Source organism: Bufo bufo, chromosome 2, assembly GCF_905171765.1.
Source record: "Bufo bufo chromosome 2, aBufBuf1.1, whole genome shotgun sequence".
Taxonomy (NCBI): domain Eukaryota; kingdom Metazoa; phylum Chordata; class Amphibia; order Anura; family Bufonidae; genus Bufo; species Bufo bufo.
The window spans coordinates 391966791-391994715 of record NC_053390.1 but is presented as its reverse complement, the minus strand read 5'-3'; the positions used below and the strand labels follow the sequence as shown (position 1 = coordinate 391994715).

Below are 27925 nucleotides of genomic sequence, written 5' to 3'. Positions count from 1 at the left end.
TCGCCTGCAACTTGGCAAATTACAGTTGTAAAACAGCGCTAAACTTTTCTGGGACTTGCTTTCGCGGGATACTTGCCCCTGTGTAGCCCCTGCCTAATGGTGCGGGCTGCAGCTGTGTAGACTCCTTTAACAATACAGTACCAAAACCAATTCAATACATAGATCATTGTGTCTCGCACAGCACTAGGCTAAGAAATCTGGTCGAAATGCAGCTCTCTGAATTCCAGACTACAGAGCACTAGAACAAGAGTATTCCCAAATGTTATTGCACTGGAATCTGTGAATCATTTTGAAGAGGAAAAGATAATGTCTGGCTTCCTAGGATCAGAGAAGCAGAATGAGGTGTTTGAACAATTTTACATTGCTGCTCTGAGTGAACAGGCCAGTCCTCCTCCCCAGGCACGTCTGGCCATAATCCATTCAGTGTGTGGACCTATTCAGTTACACATACTTTTGTCTATTCTTCTTACGGGACTCCACTTGCTTTGGGTATTTAAGGGGCTTGGCACTATCTAAATACAAATAAGAAGTAGGAATTCCCTTTAAAGGGGTTGGCCAATGTTACACATAGGTGGCTATATCACTAATAAGTGTGGGTTCTACCTATCTCTAGAATGGGACCCCCAAAGTGAAGGAGTGTACACTATGCATGTACGGCGTGCTCTTCATTAACTTGTATAGGAGTCCTGAAAAGTGAGTGCGCTCAGCTATTTCCGAAACTCCCATAAAAGTCAATGGAGAGTACACCACGCAAGCATGGCCACCTCTCCATTCACCTCAATGCACAAAGGCTAAAGTCAGAAAGCTACAGAGCCAAGCGAGCAGGCACAGGGCAGGAGCTCACTCAAGACATCGCTCCTCTGCCTGTAGAGTATATAGAAAAGGTATAGGTCCATTTTAACTCTTCACTGCACTACAGTAGCACAGCTAAGCTCTCAAACAGGCTGTCCATCAGAGGTCACTCCTTTCAAAATGCTGTTGCAGATTGACGAGTTGCCTTTGCCAGGGGAAGCTTTGGCCTGCCAGGGCTTTCCCATGCAATGACAGCCTCAGGGGAAATGTAATATTACGCCATATTCAGACAACAGGGAAAACGACCATGCAAAGGCTGTTTTTTTCTTTTTAACTTCAGTCATATGGCGGTTATCAGAACAATGACAGTCTGCGCGTGTATTCACATGGACCTTGAATACTGGCTGTCAAAAAATAGAAACGCAAAAAACAAACAATGCAACAGCACTCTGCAAACACACAGAGTAAATACAACAGTGTCCTACTCACTATAGAAGGTGTAAATGCTAATGCTGTGTTATAAATGGGAGAACCTTGGCAAATACATTTTGTACAAAAGACGACCTCTTTAGGACAGGAACCTAACACTAAATACCACATTCACTGGTGCCATACCGGCCTCCATTAAATCCAGGGGATGCAGGTTCCACATGCATGCTGAGCCCACACTGTATTATACCTCTAGTGGTGCCATACCGGCCTCCATTAAATTCAGGGAATGCTGGTTCAACATGCATGCTAAGCCCACACTTTATTGTACCTCTTTGGTGCCACACTGGTCTCCATTATGTCCAAAAAATAGGACATGTCTATTTTGTCCATTTTTACAGCAGTGTCCATACAAGTCAAGAGGAAAGTTTTAATGGCCGTTTTTCAGAAAGTTATTTATTTAACCAGTTTAATCACTATTTTCTCTTCACTCATGGGAATGTGGCCTTCGGGTGCCTTCAGACACAGTAGAAATTGTTCCAGAAATCTCTGCAGCTGAAAATCTGTTTCATTCATCTGAACAGGGCTTGCAGAAATCCATGTGCTTCCACTCAAAACAACTCCATTCTGATGAATGGAACAGATTTTTGGTCATAGAAATTTCTGCAAGAAACTCTGCCACATATTATTATTTATTATTAAAGCGCCATTCATTCCATAGCGCTGTACATATGAGAAGAGGTATACATAAATAATACAGACAATTGCACTAATCATAGACAAGACACATATGAAGGCAACCTTCTACAGCGCCTATTCAGATGGATGACCATCAATGAAATACAAGGATGGCTCAAGTTGGCCACAATAGAGGAGGGTGCTGAGTGGTTAGCTCCCCTATGATGTCCATATGGTCTTCATGAGACACCCTATAAGGATGGAGGAGCATCTTGAACATTGGCTCCCTCTATAAAGTACATATACACTTCAAGATCCTCCAAGGATCTTTCTAGTAACAAGGTTGTTAACAGATTTCAGACTCTAGTTGAGCTAGAACATATTGCCAGTGAATAGTCTTCAGAGGTACAAATACTTTAAAAGACTGGAGCACTGTTCATACTCAACTCCTTTAAGACTATTAATTTAAAGCCAGACAACCCCTTTAAAGGACTTAAAGTATAAATCATTACGCATTAAGATTAGACTGTTGGACTGGCACACCTAGAAACGATAAAGTGATTTTAGAGAGGTGTCTTTTTGATGTACGGTACTGTAATTCTGCAATCTCTGGAAAATGAGAGAAGCCAGTGGCTTGTTCTATGCATGCTGAACTTCAGTAACAGTTCTCTGTGAATAGAAAATGTTCTGAGTTATGTGTAATTATAATATGACAAGGTCTCAGCAGGGCCATGTAAGCTGGCAAATTTCCCAGCACTTGTCACATCATGGAAACACATACAAACTGAGTAGAAGAAACGCAACAGATAGATAAGTTATAAAGGATGGACGATCAACGGGTTTTTTTTTTCTCCAAGAGAAAGGGAAGCTCATGGGACTTGGCTAAAAGAAATCTAGATTCTATATTTGCCTCGTTATTAGCAAAGCCAGTCTTTGTGAAAGGAGCTGCTTCTCCCCACCTAGCAACAATTTCTAAGCCTGGATGGCAATCACTTCCCTAAGGACAAAAACTGAAATCACAAGGGGAATATTGTCTAAGCAAGGGTTTGGTGCACTGGTGTGTATTGAAAGGCTCTAAAGAGTGGCTCAGTGGTTAGCACTGGTGCTGTGCAGCGCTGGGGTCCTGGGTTTGAATTCGATCATGGGCAACATCTGCATGGAGTTTGTATGTTCTCCCTGTGTGTATGTGGGTTTTCTCCCGGTTCTCTGGTTTCTTCTCACACTCAGGGGCGGATTGGGAACATAAAGTGGCGCTGGAAAAAATACTAAAAGTGGCCCAGGGTCAACACAAATAGGCAGGGCCATCAATATCATACTGAGGCACATACCACCCCAACAGAGCCAAATACCACAGCCCATCACAAACTACTGCCACCAGCAGCACAAAATACATCCCCAAAAACTTCCACTGGCAGGCCATGAGGAGGGCCCCCTGGTCATCGGCCTACCAGGAAATTTTCCTGTAAGGTTCTATGGCCAATACACCCCTGCTCCAAAGACATATTGATAACGAATATAGATTGCGAGTCCCACTGGAGACTGCGAGCGATGATAATGTCTGTAAAGCACTGCGAAATATGGCAGCAATATATAAAAATGTTAAAATAAATAAAACAAACTAATAATCAAATGAAAAATAATACAAATACAGTGCTCCAGAAAAAAAAATTATAATGAACAGGAGCCATAGGCTCCTAAACTGAAAAATTTAGGAGCCAAATAAAATTTTTAGTCGCCAAATTTAAAATATATAGAATTATAATAAAAAAATAAAAAAAAAGAAGACTTGAGAAGATGAGACGCAGGTCACAGTAATGAGCCACCACTACATATTAAGGGTGTCACAATACCAAAATTTTGATTCGGTTTCGATACCAAAAACACCATTCCACATTTTATGGAATGTCCGGACCATAATAGAACAGTCCTATTCTATTTTTTGGGGGGACAATGTGACACGGGTATTATTTTTTTTTCTTTTACAACGTTCAACGCATAGGAGATATTTTTTATATTTTAATTAGGGATCGACCGATTATCGGTTTGGCCGATATTATCGGCCGATATTGAGGATTTTGAACGTTATCGGTATCGGCATCTATTTTGCCGATATACCGATAACGTATGGGGAACACAGAACGCGCTGCTCTCAGCGCGTTCTGTGTTCCCTTCGCAGCACAGGGGAGAAGGAAGCAGTGTCTCCTCCCCCTGTGCTGCTGCTGCCGCTGCCGCCAATGACGGAAGAGAAGACAAGAGGAGGGGAGGGGCTGTGGCCGCTGCGCCACCAATGAAGATAAGCCTTTCATTCATTCATATACAGGAGGCGGGAGCTGGCTGCAGAATCACATAGCCGGCTCCCGACCTCTATGAACTGTAGCTGCGATCTGCGGTAGTTAACTCCTCAGGTGCTGAGGATCGCAGCTACCGCTCATAGAGGTCGGGAGCCGGCTATGGGATTCTGCAGCCAGCTCCCGCCTCCTGTATATGAATGAGAGACTTATCTTCATTGGTGGCGCAGTGCGCCCCCCCCCCCCTTCCCCACCCAGTATTACTCATTGGTGGCAGTGGCCACAGGATCCCCTCTCCCCTGCTCCTCCGATCGGAGCCCCAGCTGTGTAAGCCTGGGGCTCCGATCGGTTACCATGGCAGCCAGGACGCTATTGAAGCCCTGGCTGCCATGATAAGCTCCATGCTGCTGTGTGCACTATGCACAGAGCAGCAGGGACAGTGTGAGCTCCTATTCACCCTGATAGAGATCTATCAGGGGGAATAGGACAAGGGTTCTAGTCCCTAAGGGGGCTAAAAGTTAGTAAAAAAAAAAATATATTAAGTATAAATGAAAAAGACTTATAAAAAAAAATACACATTAACAATAAACAAAAAAATACACATTAACAATAAACATATTAATTTTCAGCAGATTTGTGTAGGAATTATTTTTTTTTCTCAAAAATAAAAAAAATTCCCAGAATATCGGTATAAATTATCGGCTATCGGCCTGAAAGTTCACAAAATATCGGTATCGGTATCGGCCCTAAAAAATCAATATCGGTCGATCCCTAATTTTAATAGTTTGCAGTTTGGACTTTTCGGTGATATGTAATATGTTTTTTTATTGTTTATATATGTTATAAGTAAAATTGGGAGAGGGAGCGATTTATACTTAATATTTTGGTGTTTGTGTTTTTTTTTAACTTTCTTTTTTTTTTTTTACACTTAGGGTGAATAGGACAAAGGTTGTAGCCCCTAATAGAGCTCTATTAGGGTGAATAGGACTTCACACTCTCCCTGCTGCCCTGGGATTTGTGCACACAGCAGCAGGGAGCTTACTATGGCAGCCAGGGTTTTAGTAGCGTCCTGGCTGCCATGGTAACCGATCGGAGCCCCGGGATTACACTGCTGATTACACTGCTGGGGCTCCGATGGGAACTGCCACTGAGGAGGAGGGGGGGAGTGGACCCTGTGGCCACTGCCACCAATGTTTTTAATACTGGAGAAAGGGGGGGGGGGGGGCGCACTGCGCCACCAATGATGTTAACTCACCCATTAATTCAAATACAGGAGGGCGGTGCTGGCTGTAAAAATCACATAGCCCGCACCCGACCTCTATGACAGGTAGCTGAGATCCGCGGCAGTTAACTCTCAGGTGCAGCTACCTGTCATAGAGCTCGGGTGCCGGCTATGTGATTCTGCAGCCAGCACCCGCTTACTGTATTTGTATTAGGGTCCATTCACACGTCCGTAGAATGGGTCAGCATACGTTCCGCAATTCAGCCCCTCCACTCCTCTTCCCCTCTGTCCCTTCATTGGTTGCAGCGGCAGCAGCAGCACAGGGGGAGGGAGAGACTGCTTCCTTCTCCCCTGTGCTGCTGAGTGAACGCCTGCGCTGGGGCAAGAAATTATTGGCTCCCATGCCCTGCCGTAATATTCAGCTACAGCGCGGCAGCCCTGTCACAAATGGCAACAAGGCTAAAAAGTCTTGTCGCCATCTGCAAATTTTAAGGCGCATTTGCGACCATTTTGGTCGCCATCTGGAGCGCTGGAGTATACATAAGCCAAATATTTCAAATCAAGGGAATCCTTAAACATTCCAAATACAGAAAAACTGAATATCATATTCTGAAACTTTGGGATACCCTGCTTTCAGGCCGCACAGGGAACCTAAAGTGGCCCTCGAAGAAAAAAAAATCTAACAGCGGCCCCACGTTGTAGGCGGGTCCCAACTGACAGAAGAGGCAACACAAGTAGGCAGGGACAACTAAAGTAGGCGGAGCCTGCAATACCATAGTGCAGTGGTATTTGTCCAGCCAATTCCCGGCATATTTGCCGGAATGCGGGCGGATCTTTGTCGCTCCCTATTATAGTGAATGGGGCCGGACGGAGCCTTTCACACCTCCGGGAATGCGCAGAGATGTGCATATCTGCCGCTAGTCTGAAACTAGCCTAAGCCATCTTTTTTTTACCAGAGTAAACAAACCCAAGTTTGATAACCTGTCTTGGTACTGCAAACCACCCATTCTCTTAATTACCTAGGTCGCCTGCCTCTGCACCCACTGTAGTTCAGCTATGTCCTTTTTATACAAAAGTGACCAAAATTGTGCATAATAGTCCATGCATGGTCTGACAAAGGATTATAGAGGCAAAACTATGTTCTTGGTATGATCATATATGCCTCTTTTGACGCATCCTATTAGTATATTTGGCATTGGTCACTTAAGGTTAAGTTCAGTGCCCAGCAATATCTGCAAGACTTTCAGTGGTGTTTTTACCACTGTTTAATACGTAATTGTACATTTTTTACCCCTTTCCTCCACTGAACTTCATTTGCCATTTCTCCACCCAAGCCTCCAGCTACCCCAAGTCTCTCCTCAATGTGTCTTTACCCTAAAAAGTGTTGATTACTTTGGAGAGCTTAGTATTAAGAAATAGACATCTTTTGTCTATGGGTACCTTTATTCCTCTCAGTATTTTACTAAAGAAAAATGTGTAGTGCCCAACAGTGAAGGGGTTTTTCAGGATGATGATCTATCCTTGAGATAGGTCATCAATATTTTATCGGTGGGGGGGGGGGTCAAACTCCAGGCACCCCTGCTGATTGAATTGTTTGAAGAGGCACTGCAGTATCCTCACAGCACCATCCATTGTATGGCGGCTGTGCTTAGTATTGCAGTTCTGGCCCATTCACTTGAATGAGACAGAGCTGTGCCTAGGCCATCAAACCAATTAAGAGGCCATGGTGTTCACAGAGCACCAAGGTCTCTTTAAACAGCTGATCAGCAGAGTGCAAGGTGTCAGACCCCCCACCAATCAGATATTAATGACCTATCCTGAGGATAGGCCATCAATATTAAACACCTAGAAAACCCCTTTAAGACCTACCTTCTACCAAGGTCCACTAGTGAGAAGGAGGTCCTACTTTTATTACTTTCTTTCTCACTCATATAATTATGGACATACATAATCATTCAGGTTATTACAAATGATGCAAAGAAATTCCTGCAAACTCTTGGTGGAGGGAGATTTACTGAACAAACTGATGTTACTGCATCCTTTTTCCTTACTACAATTTTGAGAGGAAAAAAATGATTGCTCCGTATTTTGTGTACAATGTGCTAAATTAATGGTAGACTAGTGTGAAAGACACCTTCCATCTCCATAAAAGCTCCCTCTGATTGGGTTAGGACCACAAACCTTCACCTCCAGCCCTCCACGTAATTACTCTAGAGCTAGTGAAGAGGAATTTTCATAGCCTATTGTTCAGTGTTAAGGCAGGCACTTTACCATCCTTATGAAATAATATTCAAGAGTAATAAAGAACAAACAGGACACAGAGTGTGCATAATGCAGAGAGGAAATGCATAATCAGATCCCTCACTTTCTTCTTGTTAAACATTACTCTGCTGCCTAAAGAATAATGCTGGGTTTACACGGCCTGATGTTCGGGGACGAACGTTCCTATGAAAGCTCATTCCTGATAATCTGCCCGTGTAAGGGTGCTGCGGATCACCCAATGAACAAGCTGAGAGCTCATCCATCAGGTGAAAATCGTTTGTGCAGACACCTCAATCATGGTTTCTGGACAGCAGATTGTGTTGTCTAAACAGCTGTCCAGAAACAATGCAGCAGTAGCCATCACTTGTCCGAATACTGAAGAGTAGACCAATGCATGTAAATGCAGTGCTTCACCTCCATTGAACGAGCAGGCAACTGTCGGGAAGGAGCGCTTTGTTCCCGATGACTGGCTGCTGGTAAGAGCATGTAAATCCAATAACACTCACATTTCTTACTGCCCCGCAGCTACCTGCAACGTATAAGTGAGGTACAGAAATCCTTCACTGCACCCATTATATGCATTTCTACACCAACTCTGTGAACGTATTACTAGAAAAACTGAACTCATTTGGGAAATACCCTGTAGGAGTTAAATTTAGAAATTGTGCTGTCATTTGTAGACTTTTAGATCAGTGGCCTGTGCATTACTCACGGTGCAGTCAGTGATATCTTACTATATAGCTGAACGGCTTTACCATAATGCTATTCTGAGTAACTGCACAAGTTCTAGATGCCAATAAAGATTACTGATCAAAATGGGAGATAGAAGGCCATGTGCTGCTTAACCGACCCAGCAAAGCATTGAATTATGAGATATTGCTTAGGACTAGTGCTAGACTCCATACCAAACAGAATATATTAAAGCTCATCTGTCAGCAGATTTGTAGCTATGAAACTGGCTGACCTGTTACATGTGCGCTTGGCAGCTGAAGACATCTGTGTTGGTCCTATGTGAATATGTGCCCGCATTGCTGAGAAACATGATTTGATTTAAATCACTAGTCAGTAAGTCTTGATTTAAATCATAGTTTTCTACATAAAGACTAATTCTTGCTGGTATAACTTATGAAGATGAAGATTTTTTGAATAACAACTTTTCATATTAGTTTGATTAGGTTGATTCGGCATTCATAGGTTTGTAGAAGTTAGGATTAAGTAGGGGTGGGCGATATGGCCTAAAATCTATATTGCAATATAATTTCAAGCATGTGCGATATGCGATATATATCACGATATAAATAAAAAGTAAAAAAAAGTTTAAACACGCCCCCCCCCCAAATATATTTGGGGGGGCGTGTTTAAACTTTTTTTTACTTTTATTTAATAACTATTAGACTCCTTAAGGGCTAGAACGTATAACCCTTGTCATATTCACCCTAATAGAGCTCTATTAGGGTGAATAGGACTTTACACTCTCCCTGCTGCCCTGTGCTTTGTGCACACAGCAGCAGGGAGCTGATCCCCCTCCCCTAAATGGTGCCATCCACAGATCCCCCCCCCTCCCCTAAACGATGCCATCCACAGATACCCCCCCCCCTCCCCTAAATGGTGCCATCCTCAGATCCCCCATCCCTCCCCTAAATGGTGCCATCACCAGATCCCCCATCCCTCCCCTAAATGGTGCCATCCCCAGATCCCCCCTCCCCTAAACGGTGCCATCCACAGATCCCCCCCCTCCCCTAAACGGTGCCATCCACAGATCCCCCCCCCTCCCCTAAACGGTGCCATCCACAGATCCCCCCCCCCTCCCCTAAACGGTGCCATCCACAGATCCCCCCCCCTAAACGGTGCCATCCACAGACACCCCCCTCCCCTAAACGGTGCCATCCACAGATCCCCCCCCCCCCAAACTGTGCCATCCACAGACACCCCCCCCCCCCACTCACTGACGTCACACCCCCCCCCACTCACTGACGTCACACGCCTGCGCCGCCTAGTGGGAGGAGCAGGCGCGTGACGTCAGTGAATGAGCGCCGCCCGCCCGCACTGCCTGCTGTTACCGGAGCTAAGACCTAGTAAGGTATACAGTAAAGAGATCACCAATGAATAAAGTTAAAGTTACTGATTAGTTTTTAAATGTTCTACTGTCAGCGGCGTGGCCCTGTATATTCTAACCCCCAGGCAAGCGTCCCTGTCACCATGGGAACGCCTGGGGGTTAGAATATACCATCGGATTTGAGTTTTCACGCGCTCACTGAGATCGTGAAAACTCAATGATTTACAGTCAGTCCCTCCCCTCCTCCTCTTTTGTCATTGGTGGTCAGCGGCAGTCGCGCACAGTGGGGAGGGAGGGACTCTCTCCTTCTCCACTGTGCCCAGTGTGCCGGCTCAGGAGAAGATGGTGCGCGCAGAGAGCGCGATCATATCGCGGTCCGGCGATATGCTCAAAATCCATATCGTGGCACAAATTTATATTGCATATCGCCTATATCGCCCACCCCTAGGATTAAGGTCTTTTTCTCAACTCTGTTCATGTTATAACATTTTTGCTGTGAAGAAGAGGCATGTGATCTCTGCCGAGTCAAATTCAGTTTTGAGAACTGCAAAAGTAAACCAAGCATCTGTGATAATATCTTGTAGGCAGAGAAACTGCCCAATAATCTTACAAAAACCTCTGGGAGAGCATGACATTGTGAATGGATTAATGGAATTTATTTACCAAAAAAATTAAACATATACAGCCTTATTCTACATAATTAAAAAAAACTCATCTTTATTTCATGATGAAAAAACCTTTGGATGGTAATATATTTTCCTCAAAAAGCATTTTATATTAAAATCCACCCTCGGACCAACACAGATGCCTTAAACTGCCAAGTGCACATGTAACAGGTCAGCCAGTGTCATAGGTACAAATCTGCTGACAGATTCCCTTCAAATGTAAGGGTCCATTCATACATATGCAACTGTGGAACCTCAAAACACGGACACCAGCCATGTGCATTCCGCATTTGGTGGAAGAGGAGGTGGTGCTCCATGCGAGCGCTGCTTCCTCTTCCTTATACTGCCTGTCGTCTCGGAAGGGCAGTGTAAATACAACTACTCGCTCCATTCAAGAGCCTCCTCCTCTTCAAACAGCGGATCGGTGGGGGTGCCAGGTGTCGAAGCCTTGGTGACCAGATATTGATAGGTCATCAATATAAACAAGCTGCACAACCCCTTTAACCACTTCCCGCAACTGTAACGCCGAAAGGCGTCATTGCGGCGGCTCCCCCAGGCTACGCTAACGCCAATAGGCGTCATCTCGCGTGAGCCGAGATTTCCTGTGAACGCGCGCACACAGGCGCGCGCGCTCACAGGAACGGAAGGTAAGAGAGTTGATCTCCAGCCTGCCAGCGGCGATCGTTCGCTGGCAGGCTGGAGATGTGTTTTTTTTAACCCCTAACAGGTATATTAGACGCTGTTTTGATAACAGCGTCTAATATACCTGCTACCTGGTCCTCTGGTGGTCCCCTTTGTTTGGATCGACCACCAGAGGACACAGGTAGCTCAGTAAAGTAGCACCAAGCACCACTACAGTACACTACACCCCCCCCCGTCACTTATTAACCCCTTATTAGCCCCTGATCATCCCTGATCACCCCATATAGACTCCCTGATCACCCCCCTGTCATTGATCACCCCCCTGTCATTGATCACCCCCCTGTAAAGCTCCATTCAGACGTCCGCATGATTTTTACGGATCCACTGATAGATGGATCGGATCCGCAAAACGCATCCGGACGTCTGAATGAAGCCTTACAGGGGCATGATCAATGATTGTGGTGATCACCCCATATAGACTCCCTGATCACCCCCCTGTCATTGATTACACCCCTGTCATTGATCACACCCCTGTCATTGATTACCCCCCTGTAAAGCTCCATTCAGATGTCCGCATGATTTTTACGGATGCACTGATAGATGGATCGGATCCGCAAAACGCATCCGGACGTCTGAATGAAGCCTTACAGGGGCGTGATCAATGACTGTGGTGATCACCCCATATAGACTCCCTGATCACCCCCCTGTCATTGATTACCCTCCTGTCATTGATTACCCCCCTGTAAAGCTCCATTCAGACGTCCGCATGATTTTTACGGATCCACTGATAGATGGATCGGATCCGCAAAACGCATCCGGACGTCTGAATGAAGCCTTACAGGGGCATGATCAATGACTGTGGTGATCACCCCATATAGACTCCCTGATCACCCCCCTGTCAAGCTCCATTCAGATGTCCGCATGATTTTTACGGATGCACTGATAGATGGATCGGATCCGCAAAACGCATACGGACGTCTGAATGAAGCCTTACACGGGCGTGATCAATGACTGTGGTTATCACCCCATATAGACTCCCTGATCACCCCCCTGTCATTGATTACCCTCCTGTCATTGATTACCCCCCTGTAAAGCTCCATTCAGACGTCCGCATGATTTTTACGGATCCACTGATAGATGGATCGGATCCGCAAAACGCATCCGGACGTCTGAATGAAGCCTTACAGGGGCATGATCAATGACTGTGGTGATCACCCCATATAGACTCCCTGATCACCCCCCTGTCATTGATTACCCCCCTGTAAAGCTCCATTCAGATGTCCGCATGATTTTTACGGATGCACTGATAGATGGATCGGATCCGCAAAACGCATACGGACGTCTGAATGAAGCCTTACAGGGGCGTGATCAATGACTGTGGTTATCACCCCATATAGACTCCCTGATCACCCCCCTGTCATTGATCACCCCCCCTGTCATTGATCACCCCCCCTGTCATTGATCACCCCTCTGTAAGGCTCCATTCAGACATTTTTTTGGCCCAAGTTAGCGGAATTATTATTTTTTTTTCTTACAAAGTCTCATATTCCACTAACTTGTGTCAAAAAATAAAATCTCACATGAACTCACCATACCCCTCACGGAAACCAAATGCGTAAAAATTTTTAGACATTTATATTCCAGACTTCTTCTCACGCTTTAGGGCCCCTAGAATGCCAGGGCAGTATAAATACCCCACATGTGACCCCATTTCGGAAAGAAGACACCCCCAGGTATTCCGTGAGGGGCATATTGAGTCCATGAAAGATTGAAATTTTTGTCCCAAGTTAGCGGAACGGGAGACTTTGTGAGAAAAAAATTAAAAATATCAATTTCCGCTAACTTGTGCCAAAAAAAAAAAATTTCTATGAACTCGCCATGCCCCTCATTGAATACCTTGGGGTGTCTTCTTTCCAAAATGGGGTCACATGTGGGGTATTTATACTGCCCTGGCATTCTAGGGGCCCCAAAGCGTGAGAAGAAGTCTGGTATCCAAATGTCTAAAAATGCCCTCCTAAAAGGAATTTGGGCACCTTTGCGCATCTAGGCTGCAATAAAGTGTCACACATCTGGTATCGCCGTACTCAGGAGAAGTTGGGGAATGTGTTTTGGGGTGTCGTTTTACATATACCCATGCTGGGTGAGAGAAATATCTTGGTCAAATGCCAACTTTGTATAAAAAAATGGGAAAAGTTGTCTTTTGCCAAGATATTTCTCTCACCCAGCAAGGGTATATGTAAAATGACACCCCAAAACACATTCCCCAACTTCTCCTGAATACGGCGATACCACATGTGTGACACTTTTTTGCAGCCTAGGTGGGCAAAGGGGCCCATATTCCAAAGAGCACCTTTAGGATTTCACAGGTCATTTACCTACTTACCACACATTAGGGCCCCTGGAAAATGCCAGGGCAGTATAACTACCCCACAAGTGACCCCATTTTGGAAAGAAGACACCCCAAGGTATTCCGTGAGGGGCATGGCAAGTTCCTAGAATCTTTTATTTTTTGTCACAAGTTAGTGGAAAATGCAGATTTTTTTTTTTTTTTTTTTTTTTTCATACAAAGTCTCATATTCCACTAACTTGTGACAAAAAATAAAAACTTCCATGAACTCACTATGCCCATCAGCGAATACCTTGGGGTGTCTTCTTTCCAAAATGGGGTCACTTGTGGGGTAGTTATACTGCCCTGGCATTCTAGGGGCCCAAATGTGTGGTAAGGAGTTTGAAATCAAATTCTGTAAAAAATGACGAGTGAAATCCGAAAGGTGCTCTTTGGAATATGGGCCCCTTTGCCCACCTAGGCTGCAAAAAAGTGTCACACATCTGGTATCCCCGTACTCAGGAGAAGGTGGGGAATGTGTTTTGGGGTGTCATTTTACATATACCCATGCTGGGTGAGAGAAATATCTTGGCAAAAGACAACTTTTCCCATTTTTTTATACAAAGTTGGCATTTGACCAAGATATTTATCTCACCCAGCATGGGTATATGTAAAAAGACACCCCAAAACACATTCCTCAACTTCTCCTGAATACAGAGATACCAGATGTGTGACACTTTTTTGCAGCCTAGGTGGGCAAAGGGGCCCATATTCCAAAGAGCACCTTTCGGATTTCACAGGTCATTTTTTACAGAATTTGATTTCAAACTCCTTACCACACATTTGGGCCCCTAGAATGCCAGGGCAGTATAACTACCCCACAAGTGACCCCATTTTGGAAAGAAGAGACCCCAAGGTATTTCGTGATGGGCATAGTGAGTTCATAGAAGTTTTTATTTTTTGTCACAAGTTAGTGGAATATGAGACTTTGTAGGAAAAAAAATAAAATAAAAAAAAATCATCATTTTCCGCTAACTTGTGACAAAAAATAAAAAGTTCTATGAACTCACTATGCCCATCAGCGAATACCTTAGGGTGTGTACTTTCCGAAATGGGGTCATTTGTGGGGTGTTTGTACTGTCTGGGCATTGTAGAACCTCAGGAAACATGACAGGTGCTCAGAAAGTCAGAGCTGCTTCAAAAAGCGGAAATTCACATTTTTGTACCATAGTTTGTAAACGCTATAACTTTTACCCAAACCATTTTTTTTTTACCCAAACATTTTTTTTTTATCAAAGACATGTAGAACTATAAATTTAGAGCAAAATTTCTATATGGATCTCGTTTTTTTTGCAAAATTTTACAACTGAAAGTGAAAAATGTCATTTTTTTGCAAAAAAATCGTTAAATTTCGATTAATAACAAAAAAAGTAAAAATGTCAGCAGCAATGAAATACCACCAAATGAAAGCTCTATTAGTGAGAAGAAAAGGAGGTAAAATTCATTTGGGTGGTAAGTTGCATGACCGAGCAATAAACGGTGAAAGTAGTGTAGTGCCGATTTGTAAAAAAGGGCCTGGTCTTTAGGGGGGTATAAACCTGTGGTCCTTAAGTGGTTAAGGATCCTCCAATAACATAAAAATCTAATTTTTGAACAACTGCATTAATAATTCACAATACTACTAGAAGTTATAATGTGTGGCTTGATGGTAGTTCACGTGTCTGCCATATTATGTTGAGACATGAAAATAGCTGTGAAAATGTTCAACAAACCCTATAAAACATCATTATTACTTACAAGGACATGCAGATATCCCACATAAATCAATAGAAGCAAAGAGATTAGAGTTGAGTAGCAGAAATATATACAGACCATGGAGGGACTAATGCATTTCCTGAAAAATCGCACAAATGGGGGCTTAGTGATATCTATTTACACAGAAACTCAAATCAAAGGGTGAAATATGCAATGTATACATTAAATCAAGACAGGAGGTCTGTCTTTCTAAACTCTGGAAGGTAAACATAGTACTGCTCAAGAGTTCCATATGTGAGCTGTAAACGTCTTCATCAGGTTCCCTCCGCGAGCCAATGATCTAACAGCAATATCATTCAGCAGATATGGAATATGAGAACGCTGGCGAGACGCCAGGGGAACAGCCTTCTGCAGCTCTGTTAATACATTTTATATGTACAAACCGTACAACAAGGACTACACTTTACAAATAAACACGTCCCATGTCCCAGGGAAAACACCTCGAACACATGAAGACCAAAGCTGGGGAAAGCAATCTAATAAGCGTGAAGGAAAAACATGAAAACTTGAGAGACCATCATTTGAACACATGCACAACACCCTTATACATATTAAACATATTCAATTCACATCGTCCTTCAATCTGTACGATTAGATAAATAACAGAACATCATCGTCCCAAAACCACTTTCGACAGAATGGCCGATTCATAAACACATACATGGTAAGAAATCTACTATAGCGCGGTGCTATATCACAGGTATCAGACACTTGAAGACGGTCCAGTGGTTCCTTACCTCGTTTCGGTTTTGGAAAGCTTTCGTGCAAGTGAAATACAACTTTCTCCACAAAGTGCTGAATGTTACTGTGCTCCGGGCCTCTGACAAATACCATCCAATCGTGGGTGAATCCCTCAAGTGTTGGTTTCTTCCTAACCTGGGCTCGATGACCCAGTTCTAGCTTTACTTGTACAGCACACTGCAAAGCACAGAACAAAGACACAACCGATCAGCAGGCTAACGTTGAAGAATACAATATGAAATGTATAATGTGCATCTTCATGGTCTTAAAGGGAACCGGACACCATGAAAATGCAAACAGATTTGCAGGCAGCATGTTCTAGAGCAGGAGGAGCTGAGCAGATCGATATATAGTTTTATAGGAAAAGATTCAGTAAAACCTGTATTTTATTCATGCAAGTTCCTGCTCATTCTGGGCTTTGAAGTCCAGGAGGCGGTCCTATCAGTGACTGACAGCTATCTCTGTATACACAGTCATAGAGGGAAGGTCCTATCAGTGACTGACAGCTATCTCTGTATACACAGTCATAGAGGGAAGGTCCTATCAGTGACTGACAGCTATCTCTGTATACACAGCCATAGAGGGAAGGCCCTATCAGTGACTGACAGCTATCTCTGTATACACAGCCATAGAGGGAAGGCCCTATCAGTGACTGACAGCTATCTCTGTATACACAGCCATAGAGGGAAGGTCCTATCAGTGACTGACAGCTATCTCTGTATACACAGTCATAGAGGGAAGGTCCTATCAGTGACTGACAGCTATCTCTGTATACACAGTCATAGAGGGAAGGTCCTATCAGTGACTGACAGCTATCTCTGTATACACAGTCATAGTGGGAAGGTCCTATCAGTGACTGACAGCTATCTCTGTATACACAATCATAGAAGGCAGGCTGTCAATCACTGATAGGACCGCCTGTTTGACTTCAAAGCCCAGAATGAGCAGGAATTTAAATAAATAAAATACAGGCTCTACTAAATCTTTTCCCATAACACTATATATAAATCTGCTCAGCTCCTCCTGCTCTATAACATGCTGATTGCAGCTCAAACACCATGTTTAATATGAGAGGTTCCCTTAAAGTCATGCAATGAAACCCCTCCAAGAGGTCACCTCTTTGACAAGAACAGGCCAGATATCGACCAGATGTTCCTGTGATCAAACCTAACAAACATAGTAAGAGAACATTTAATTTAACTTTATTAAAATTTGGGGAGTCTTCTCAGGCTTAGGGTCCATTCACACGTCCGCACTGTATGGACCCATTCATTTTCAATGGGGACGGAAAAGATGCGGACAGTACAATAATAGGCATTTCTATTGGGGTGCTGGCCCAGTGTTTTGCGGATCCGCTGTACTTTTAAAAATAAAAGTAGATTACTGTCAATTGTGCCATATGACCTACCATTACCAAAATAATTGCTTTAGACAGAATGTAAAGAATACATGCTGTATAAGTGTATGTTCTATGATTATTTTAGGTTCATAGACTTCTTGCCAAACAAATGAGCAGATAGTCTCTACGGACCGCTCATGTATCCATTTAAATGTGTGTGGTCACACATCAGGGGTTTTCCACAGACCATGGGTGAGTGTTGACACCATGGAAGCCGTGATCACAGTGATCCCTACCATACATTATATTTAGTGAAAACCATGGACACAACATGGATGCCATCTGTATATGGTTCGTGGTTGTCACAGATCGTTGCTAGGATAGGCTCTGGAAATTAATTTTCAGCCTAGCAGAGTCTATGGAATACGGATGGCACATGGAGAGCATACAATGGATCAAACATGAACGCTTCATAGACATCTTCTTTGATGATCCACTGACTATCTTGTCATGGATATCATTGTGTATACGGATTTATGATAGAGGCCTAACGCTTATTGGTCAACAGAATATCTGCAACGTCTAAAAAAGTTATGTCAACTGAACGAATGTGATTTAATTACCATGTAATGAACGTATTGGGCAACCATAAAAAGGGACAACTGGATGAACCACATCATGAGAGATAAACATGGGCATCATTCTAACCTGAAATGAAAAATATTTTCAACCCCTCTAAAACTGTCTTTGCCAAGGGGTTTAGACTTGAGGTTCTCCCAGATACACCACTTCATGTATCAAACACCTATGTACTGGCAGCTCTTGGCTTATATGCTCATAATAAAGCAGCATATATTTCATTTGACGGCGACTTGGACAAGTCGATTTCCTAGGTGGATTTCAGGTGGTCATACACATTCAACAGCTGCTGGCCAAATGATCATTCAGCGGGCAGCTCTCTCTCTCTCACGACTCCCACGTACACACTTTATCTGAGCCTGTAAGTGTTGTCAATGAGGAGAAAGCCAATGTGACAGACCTCCGGTGGTGGCTAATCACCTGGGAGAATAAAATGACTGGCCAAAATAAATTGAATCCTTCTCTGACATCATCTGTGGGGGGAGAGTCGGGAGATCCCCATACATATTAGACAGTTCCCTGCATCCACCATTCTATCCAAGTACATAAATGGTGTTCATCTGCACAGGGCCTGGAGATCTGAGCTTACACCCAATACACAGGATTATTTTTTTAAACTTCCTTTAATGTAATGTTTAACAAACCATAAAATATTGTTCCAAGGTGCACAAATCTGCATGCGTTTCACAACTCATTACTACTGTACCTACAGTAAAGTCCATTGTAACTAAAGCTAAGTGCACACAGACAGGATTTGCTGGGGACATCTGGAAACAATGTGCAGGGAAATGCACACCGAATTGTGCAGACTGTGGTGTGGACTTCCTGCTCTAGATTTTACTTCAAATTATGCAATAAAAGACAAAAATAAAAACAATAGTAGTTTCAAAAACTGCAGTGAGTTTGGTGCAGATTTCCACATACATTTTATTATGGATTTGACTTTACCCATTGAAGACAACAGGGAAAATCCATAAACATTCTGAATCGCAAATGGACATCCTGCTAACTTGGGGTATGACCACACGGTGCGGTCATGATGTGGTTAGGGGACTTCTTCTGAGATGCTGCAGCTCCTAGCAGGACCTCATCACGACTGTGCTGTGTGGTTGGACCCTTATAATGTGTGAATTTACACTTACAGCAGTGTATTTTATGCAGATTTTTGGGCATTTTTGCTGCGTTTCTGCACCAAACTGTGCATGTGTTACTTGCGGATTTTGTCTCAGATGTTGATGTGAATTTGCCCAATACCTCACCCTTTGTATTGCACTGAAAATTCACATAAACAATTGATATGCCATGTATTTCAGAATCCACACCACAGGCTAATTTCAACGTGGAAAATTTTCATACTGTATACATGAGATTTTGAAAACCTCATCTAAATTAAATCTAACTGAATTAGTTAGTATTGTAATATGCTGTGGATTTTCTTCATGAAAATCCATCTGTAATACGCAGTGTGGGGGGCATTTATCATCTTTGGTCTATTTGATGTTAGTCTTAAAACTAAGGGGGTCATTTACTATCTGATATACGCCATCTGTCGCAGATTGCGGCGCAAAGGTCATTCGCGTCACAATCTGCAACTTTTCCCCGTTCACGCCAGGTCTAAAAAAAGGGGGTGAGGCGTGAGCCTGTTTTAGGCGTAGGAAATTTTCTAAATGTATGCCAGCAAGGAAGCTGGTGTAGATTTAGACTGGTGGTGGATGTGCCGCAGTTTTGTAGAGGCTGGTGCCTCTTTATAACTTCAGTGGATCCATCGCCAGCGCAGGGGTTATTAAGACCGGCATCTAAAACTTCGGTCTTTATAATGACCCCATAAGTCTTTGGTTTTCATTGACACATGGAAATGGTGATTTTTGCCCAGTTAAAAAGGTGGTTGATCACACATTGATGTGGCGTGGGCTAGGTGTATGAAATTATGCCAGGGCTCAGACTGGCATGGCAACGTGACATTTAAAATTGTTGCACTACATATTTTATATGATATGAAACCATTCTATAGAGCGAACATGAACTAAATTCCACTCCACTTTTGAAAGTGGTGCAGGATACAAAATGTCTCAAAATTTTGAGCAACAAGAAGTGTGGGACTAAATGTGCGCTGAATTTCTGCATAAAACCAGACGTACCACATTTGAGAAAGGTCCCTTAAGTGAATGACTTTGCTGCTCATTGGGAGGAGTCCTTTTTGTAAAATGAGAAGGATATCAGAAGTTACCAGAGTCTGGAGGCCTGTTTCAGGTCTTGGGCCTTCAGCCACAGAACTTACAAGATAACCTTACTGCCCTATATGTAATAGTTATACGCTCATCATTTAAAGTAGCCTTTCCAAAAAGTAATGTTCAATCATAGTGTTCTTCAAGAGGTAAATAGAAATTGGAAAAATGACATTCTAGGCACATGGATACACTTTGCTTTGCCCAATAAAGTGCCAAGGAATTCACTAGGCTTAATTCAGTGTGTTGTCCAGGGTGTTATTAAAGGCTTTATTACATATCTTTAGTGATTGTTTAGATTATTCTCACTCAAATTATTTTTTTCTTTTTATGTATAAAGAAATAATTTTTGGCCCCAGATATAATACACAGCTAAAAAGGTCAGATAAGTCTTTGTTCACATCTAACATTTCCATTGTTCTGCTCCATTATAGGAGCGGAGCAACGAAAATAACAGAGGGGTTAGCCAAGTGCCCTGGTCTGTCTAGTTTCGCTCAAGGAGCATAACATTTTAGCGCAGCATTCGTTAACTGAATCTGCGATGGAGGCTCCGAACACAGCCTAAGCTGACAAATCTTCTCATGGCCAATGAAATACCCACCCAGAGGAGAATGCCATGGATCAGGTGAAAAAAGACTATTAAGCAGTGGAGATGAGCAAATTAGTCAAAGTTCATTTATCGCCCGATTCAGCAGAATCACTCATGTCTCTGTCTCTCTCTCTCTCTCTCTCTCTCTCTCTCTCTCTCAACTGGATCCACAAAAATTCAGAATTAGAATTAGTGGAAAAATTTGAGTTGAATTTCAAAATTAGTAAATTGATTAGCTCATCGCCATTAAGCATGAGATGCACAGATAACATGGTAGGTATAACATACCAATCTGTTCCAACTGGTCGCATGTTGATGAGTCACCTGCGAAGTCTCACCGTTTTTTCTTTAAATTATCTTTACATTTTAAAAAGTGTTTTTTGCTGTCTTATGTAGGTACTTTAAGGGGTATTCTCATCTCAGACAATTGTGGCATATCTCTAGGATGTCAGATGGGTAGTTACCACCTCTGGGACCAGCTCCTATCTCCAAGAGAAGGAGAGAACACCCTCCATTCATCGGTGCTCTACAGAATTTTTGTTCCAGTACAGTATGAGGAAAAGTACTTGATCTGGCATACGCCTGCCGGATCCCAGTGACTATAGCAGGATCCATCCAATTTGTGTTATGGATTCTGGAGTTCTGGCTGACAAAATACATGCGTTGTTTTTTTTTTGGCCAGTATTTTTGCTGAAAGTCAATCATGGATGTGACCCAAAGGATACATTATCCATATCAAGCAGATATTGATACATGTATCCACATTTCATGACAATCATTCCAATACCATACCAATGTCAAATATGCAAAGTCTGTGTCTACACGAAGCCTCAAGGCCACGGTGTCTTTAAAAAAAAAAAAACATTAGCTTTGTGTTATCCTAATTGTGATCATGTCTGATCAAGGCCCCAGGGCTTTAACCAATTGTGTATTCAGCCTATTATCACCACTTTCCACACTTCATGGAAAAGGTCTTTGTTCTTGAGTGAAGTCTGAACAAAACAAAGAGGGCATCAGTTACGACACTGATATGTAAACTAGATGTAACCGGACAAGCACTGGCGTCCCCCAAGCAAACAAACAAGACCCATGGCTGGAAGGTGGAATAGTCCGAGGAACGGAACCAGGTTCAGACATGAACTCTGGAAATCCAAGAGTGGGGCCATTCATGTAAGGTTACAACCACCAAGGGAGTAAAGGGGATTCCACAACTGGGGCATCTCACCTGGCCACAAACCAAAGATGAGAAATGTAGGGGTGACTTCACCAGCGGCAGATTTTGCTGCAGAAATTTCTGCACTGGAAAATCCATTCTAGTCATCTTAATGGAGCTTGCAGAAGTCCATGCGCTTGACACCAAAACAACCCCATTCAGATGAATGGAACTGAGATTTCTGCCAGAAAATCTGCTGCATGTGATAAAGAGATACAGTGTGACAACGTTGTCTACTTAATACTGGCTTAATGTTTTCCTGGAAATCTACAGCAACTAGGCACAATGGGGGGCATTTATCAGTTTTCTGGCGCAAGTAATGCCCGAAGCCTTACGCTAGAACCTAGCTGGTGTAGATTTCAGATTGTGGTGCACAGACCTGCGCCTGCACCTCAATAAGGCTACATGCACACGAGCGTATGTGTTTTACGGTCGCAAAAAAAATATATCCGTATGTCATCCATTTTTTTTTTTGCAGGTCCATTGTAACAATGCCTAAAACGGACAAGAATAGGACATGTTTTTTTTTTGCGAACAGACATATGGACGCGGACAGCACACGGTGTGCTATCCGCATTTTTTTGCGGACCCATTGAAATGAATGGGTCTGCATCCTATCCGCAAAAATTTTTTAACTGACACAGAAACAAACAACGTTCGTGTGCATGTCTTGACAAATGTTCCCCTAACGGGACCCTTGCACGTGGCGGAAGAATCCGCCAGAAAGGACTCAGGTGTGGATTTTGGTGCAGTTTTGGATGAAGATTACATTCCTTTCTGAAACGGAGACAATCTGCTTCAGAAAATCCGCGACACATCAGCACTTACACTGTGGAAAGTTTTTCCACAGCAAAACCCCAGGCATTGACAATTTCCAGCCCCATAGGATAAAATTGGGGGGGGGGGGGGTCTTCATGCAGCACATTTTCAGGAGCATTTTCCCATCCTAGATGAAGACATCCTTACACTTTCGTCTAGAAATCCTACTCCAGTTTTTCTTTTATTACGCCCCCACTAACTGGCGTCAGTTTTTGAAAAAGAGATTTGCAGTGCAACTAACTAGCACAACCGTGCCCACTTTTCCACCGCCTTTTTGTAACTTTTTAAAGCCAGAATTCTGAGGTACAGGGTGTTATAAATTTTAACCAGCCATTCCAATGACAACTCCCATTCACCGTACAATTAACCCACAGTCTCAACAAGGATCTTTCTGACAGTGATCATATGCCACCATTTGGATATTGTGTGTAAATCAGTTACCACTAGGGTCAGCTAGGCACAAGTCAGATATGAATGCGGGGCTGGAATCCATTGGCGGACTATGCAGAGTGGAAAGCTCCTGGTGAAGTATGGCGCTATATAGTTATAGAGCGATATACATCATGGCCTTCGGATGGTATACCTCCAACTGAAGTTTCTAGTACAAAGTAAAAAAAAAACGCAAGCACAAACAGATTCAGGCTACTTGCACACGGCCGCAGATTTCTGTACGTTTCTACATGTTACTGCCGGATTTTGTCGCAGTTTTCGCCCCGACCCTGGCTGAAATCCACATTAAAAATCCCAGCAAACAACTGACATGCTGCAGATCTCTAAATCGGCACGGCAGGTCAATTTCTGCAAGGACAATATACCTACATGTGACTTTGCTGGCTCCGTACCACGCCGCGGTTCTTCAGGTAGCCTCATACTACTTTTTCACGAATCTGGTAAATGGAACCCTTGAAAAACATCCTAGACCTCAACTGTGCGGCCCACATGATAGATCTACGCTACTGACAAAGAAAGAAACTAGCTCCAGGAAAGGCGATTACATCAAGGTTTCCAGTCACTCGGTGCGGGGATGGCATTTACCTCATGCCCTACAGCCACATAGAGAGGGATTTCCAGTGTCACCATACAGAGAAGAAACCAGTCATACCAAGGAGCCAGGGCATTAGATGTACCTAGAAGCACAGGCCCAGCACCTGATCCCTCAGGCCACTTACATCCATGAGCAGTTTACCACAGCAAACAAGCTGCATTTTTCTACTACAATGGCTTTTGTTGCTATGGGAAACCGTCCCCCTAATTTGAAGGCATGGCTTCCATATGCTGGCCTGTAAGTGGGCACTGGGGGTGCAGGTAGAATAATGCGGCTAGGTGTATGTGGGGGGTGGGGGCTGTCACTGGCCAAGTTTAACCCCTTGTGACCCGCTCTGGCACACACCGCAGACAGACAGAGAACGCACCATGCTAGCGGCGCCTCCTGCAGCAGCTCCTGGAACTCCGGGCTGCCTGTAGATCCACTGTGATCACTCCAGATCCCGATCCACCTCCTGCAGGTGCCTGATTACAATCCAAAGCGCTCCCGGTCCCAGGATAATCCAGGTGCCACAAGAAAAAAAAATCTACAGAAAGATCCAGTCCTCGGTACCGATCCACTCCGCTCTAATCCAGGTCCATGATTGTGCTGCCCCAGGTGCTGCCGATCCACACCTGGCTCCTACCCTCAGATCATACTGCCCCTCCTATGGGCGCTGCACGGGGAGATCGCTGGGAGGCTTTCAACCCACTTGGCGATGCTGGTCCATATCATGCCCATCTACTTCCCGATCGGCTCCTCCAGCGCATGCCCCTTACTAGCTGCCAGCTGTTAGCGGCGAGGGCACAGGGGGAAGAAGAATGGCGCACAATGATAGCAGTGTAGGAAAGCGAATGCTAGGAATCCAGGCTGGTGTTGGCAGCAGTAATACATGGATGGCAGTGCTGGGGCTGCAGGCTGAGCCGGTCTGCAGAGGGCTGCATTAAGGAAAAGGGTTTGTTCCTCCCCCTATACTCACCGAGCTGGCCATGCCTAGGGGTTGGGGCAGCCTCTTATGCCTCCTCCTTTAAGTTGTATTTGTGCTGCCCTCACCAACAGGGAGGGGGGGTCAGAAGGAGGTGGAGGGTAGCCAGCATTGCTCTCTCCCTCAGCCCTGGCTGTCTGCTTCTCGCTCCCCTTGTCTCAGCACAGTCAGCCCGGTGGCTGGCAGACCCGAGGCGCATGCGCACTGCAGCTGCCGATACACGAAGAAGAGGGAGGGTTTGGTAGAGAAGAAAGGAAAAAAAAAATAGACGGCGGAAGAAAAATGTAGAAATTCATATTCTTGTAGAGAAACTAAAAAAAAGAATGGGAGACCTGCCAGTGCGCCGGGGGTGGGGGAGATGAAAGGGAACAAGTGAGAGAATTGGGGACACGGGGTACAGGAAACCAGTGAGGAGACACCTCCCTAACTGGGCCACCTGAGTCCCAGAGGATGATGGACCCCCCTGTGGGCCCAGGCTCTGATAATACACTGGGCCCCAAAGTCCAGGAGAAATTCAATCACTTTGGAGCCAATTACTTGTATCTAGGGTCTTTGGATGAAAATCTATTAGGCTTTTTAGATGATACGGAACAATCATTATTTTCTGGAGGGCCCAAGGAACCCTAATCGCACCCTGCTAGGAACAGTCCACTGGGTGACAAGTGGGTGAGCGCCTCTCACCTCAGCGTGCTACTTTGGGTGCTCGCGGTAAAGGGTGACTAGCGGAGCAGGCTAAACATGTCCCTTCGACAAAACAAACGTGCTGTGACACCTCAATTCTAGAGCGGTTAGTTGTCGGGCTAGGACTACATGGCGATCTGGCCCGAGACATCTGTTGTGCGACCAAGGATCGCTGTGTAGCAACGCAGCCGTAGAAAGGAACGGTGTCGCAGTGTCACTCATAAGTTGCTGTGACGTCCGAGTAGGGTTGGATTTTTTATTAATTGTTTTGCAATCGCCTTGTAGCCCCAGCAAGATCTGCATTGAGGTCCATGATGGTCATATGCGGCTTTTAACCAAAAGTCCAAGGGTGGCGAGTGTGACATGTGTATTGTATCGTATTTGAAATGCACGTGGTCCATCAACGGGACATTTTTTCTCATGTATCCGACTGAGTTTGAGACCCCTGTTGAGGGGGGTCTTGTTTACAACTATCTGTGGGAATCCGTATTTTGGTCCAACATGTGACAGACAGTTTGTTATGCTGGACAAGAAAATATTTCCTGCTCGGGGAAATGTCTCCAGTATTGGCCATAAGGCTTGACAAGGGACCATGGGTTACAGGAAAAAGAGTGGAGGTGTGGTCTCAAATGTGACTTTTCTGTCATCAAATCTGAGACTAAGTAAACCTTTAAAGCAGCTCTGTCACCAGGATCAACCCCATTAAACCAGAAATACCGCCTGGTAGGGCTCATCATGCTGATTAAAACTATACCTTTCTTTTGTCTGTATGCTAAACAGCTGCAGAGAGATCTTTTTTTTTTCTTATGCAAATGAGGCGTTCAAGCATCAGGAGGCGGAGCTGAATCGTTTGAGTACTGCTAGGGTACTTTCACACTAGACTTGCATTAATTCCCATTGACTCGCATTGGTGCCGGATCCGGCATTGCAAAACAACTGAAGGACTGATCCATCACATGCGCAGACCGAGAAAACTGTGAAAAAGACTGCAAGACGGATGCGTCCATCCGCATGACAAGCGGAGAGACGGATCCGTTTTTGCAATGCATTTTTAGACGAATCCGCACCCGGATCCGTCTACAAATGCTGTCAGTTGTCACACTGATCGGCGGATCCGGCAGGCAGCTCCGACGACGGAACTGCCTGCCAGATCACACTAACGCTAGTGTGAAAGTACCCTAATCCGTTCAGGATGCATAAGGATGTCTTCCGTTCAGTCATTTTGACTGATCAGGCAAAATATAAAACCGTAGCATGCTACGGTTTTATCTCCGGCCCAAAAAAATGAAGACTTGCCTGAATGCCAGATCCGGCATTTTTTTCCATAGGAATGTATTAATGCGTAGACCGAAAAAAAGGTGAAAAAAATAAATGCCGGATCCGTTTTGCCGGATGACACCGGAAAGACGGATCTGGCATTTCAATGCATTTTTCTGACTGATCAGGATCCTGATCAGTCTTACAAATGCCATCAGTTGACATACGCTTCGTCCGTCCGGCGACGGAACTGCTTGCCGTATGACACTGCCGCAAGTGTGAAAGTAGCCTTGTCCTAGCATCTACATATCATATACTCTATGTACTATATGCCAGTTGCAAATAAATCTTGGTGCAATGTCATTGAAAAAAACACAATGTAAAGATTTTTTTATGCCAGTTTCAGGAGGTTCGAATAAATGACTTTCTACATATCTACCCTGTACAACGCATAATAAATCTTAGCCATTGTACCGACAGCGGCAGAATACCTTTGCAGTGCAATCTGCAGACACCATGTTATATAGCAGGAGGAGCTGAGCAGATTTTTCTTTATTTTTTAGGAAAAACATTGACTTGTATGACTTTTTTCCTTTATATTCCGACTAGTGATGATCGAGCATGCTCGGCAGATCACCAGTTCGGCTCGAGCATCGCGATGCTCGGCACATTGCGGTGTTCGGCCATACTCGAGTCTCCTACCCGCACGTTTGTTGGCTGCTACGCAGCCAATAAACGTGCAGGTAAGTGCTGTCACTCAATATAATGCCGTAGCCATGTTGGCGTTACAGTGATTGGCTGGCCGTAACGCGTCATCGGGTGCTATAAAGCACCCGATGACATGTGGTTCGGCCAGTCTTAGTCAAGGAGAGCTGTGCTGTAGAAGGGACAGATAGTGTAGTGAATAGAATACATTTTTTTGGTTAGGCAGGGTTGGTGTTAGATACCCAAAAGTCTTTTTAAGGACTATTGTTGTGTCTGGAAGCAATATATATTTTTATATATATGCGCTAAATTTCATGCGATTGTTTGGCCGCTGCAGACAGCGACATTATCTGCGCTACATTGCCTGTGTAATGTGTGCACAGCCTAAAAATATCATTGACATCCAGTGTACTTTTTCCGTAGACTGTGTCCGCTGCGGACAGTTACGTTACCTGCACTACATCTCCTGTATAACGTTTGCGCATCATAAATATCAGTGACATTCAGTCTAATTTTTTCTCTGCTGGTGGCAG

The 27925-nt window shown here is 44.2% G+C and overlaps 1 protein-coding gene across 5 annotated transcripts in view; it reads right to left on the bottom strand.

Annotated features, from left to right (window-relative positions):
• The window catches only part of MLLT3 (MLLT3 super elongation complex subunit), a 270938-nt gene extending 246027 nt beyond the window's left edge, over positions 1-24911 (bottom strand). For 4 of the 5 annotated variants that reach the window (XM_040417219.1, XM_040417221.1, XM_040417222.1 and 1 more), the window contains exons 1-2: positions 24744-24911; positions 15913-16093 (exon numbers count right to left, since the gene is read on the bottom strand). In XM_040417219.1, the coding sequence (XP_040273153.1) occupies positions 15913-16093; positions 24744-24755 (193 nt within the window). In that variant the 5' untranslated portion in view covers positions 24756-24911. Of the gene's footprint in view, positions 1-15912; positions 16094-24152 lie in introns of all 5 variants that reach the window. The other variant, XM_040417220.1, reaches the window with a different exon arrangement.
• Positions 24912-27925: the final 3014 nt, after the last annotated feature.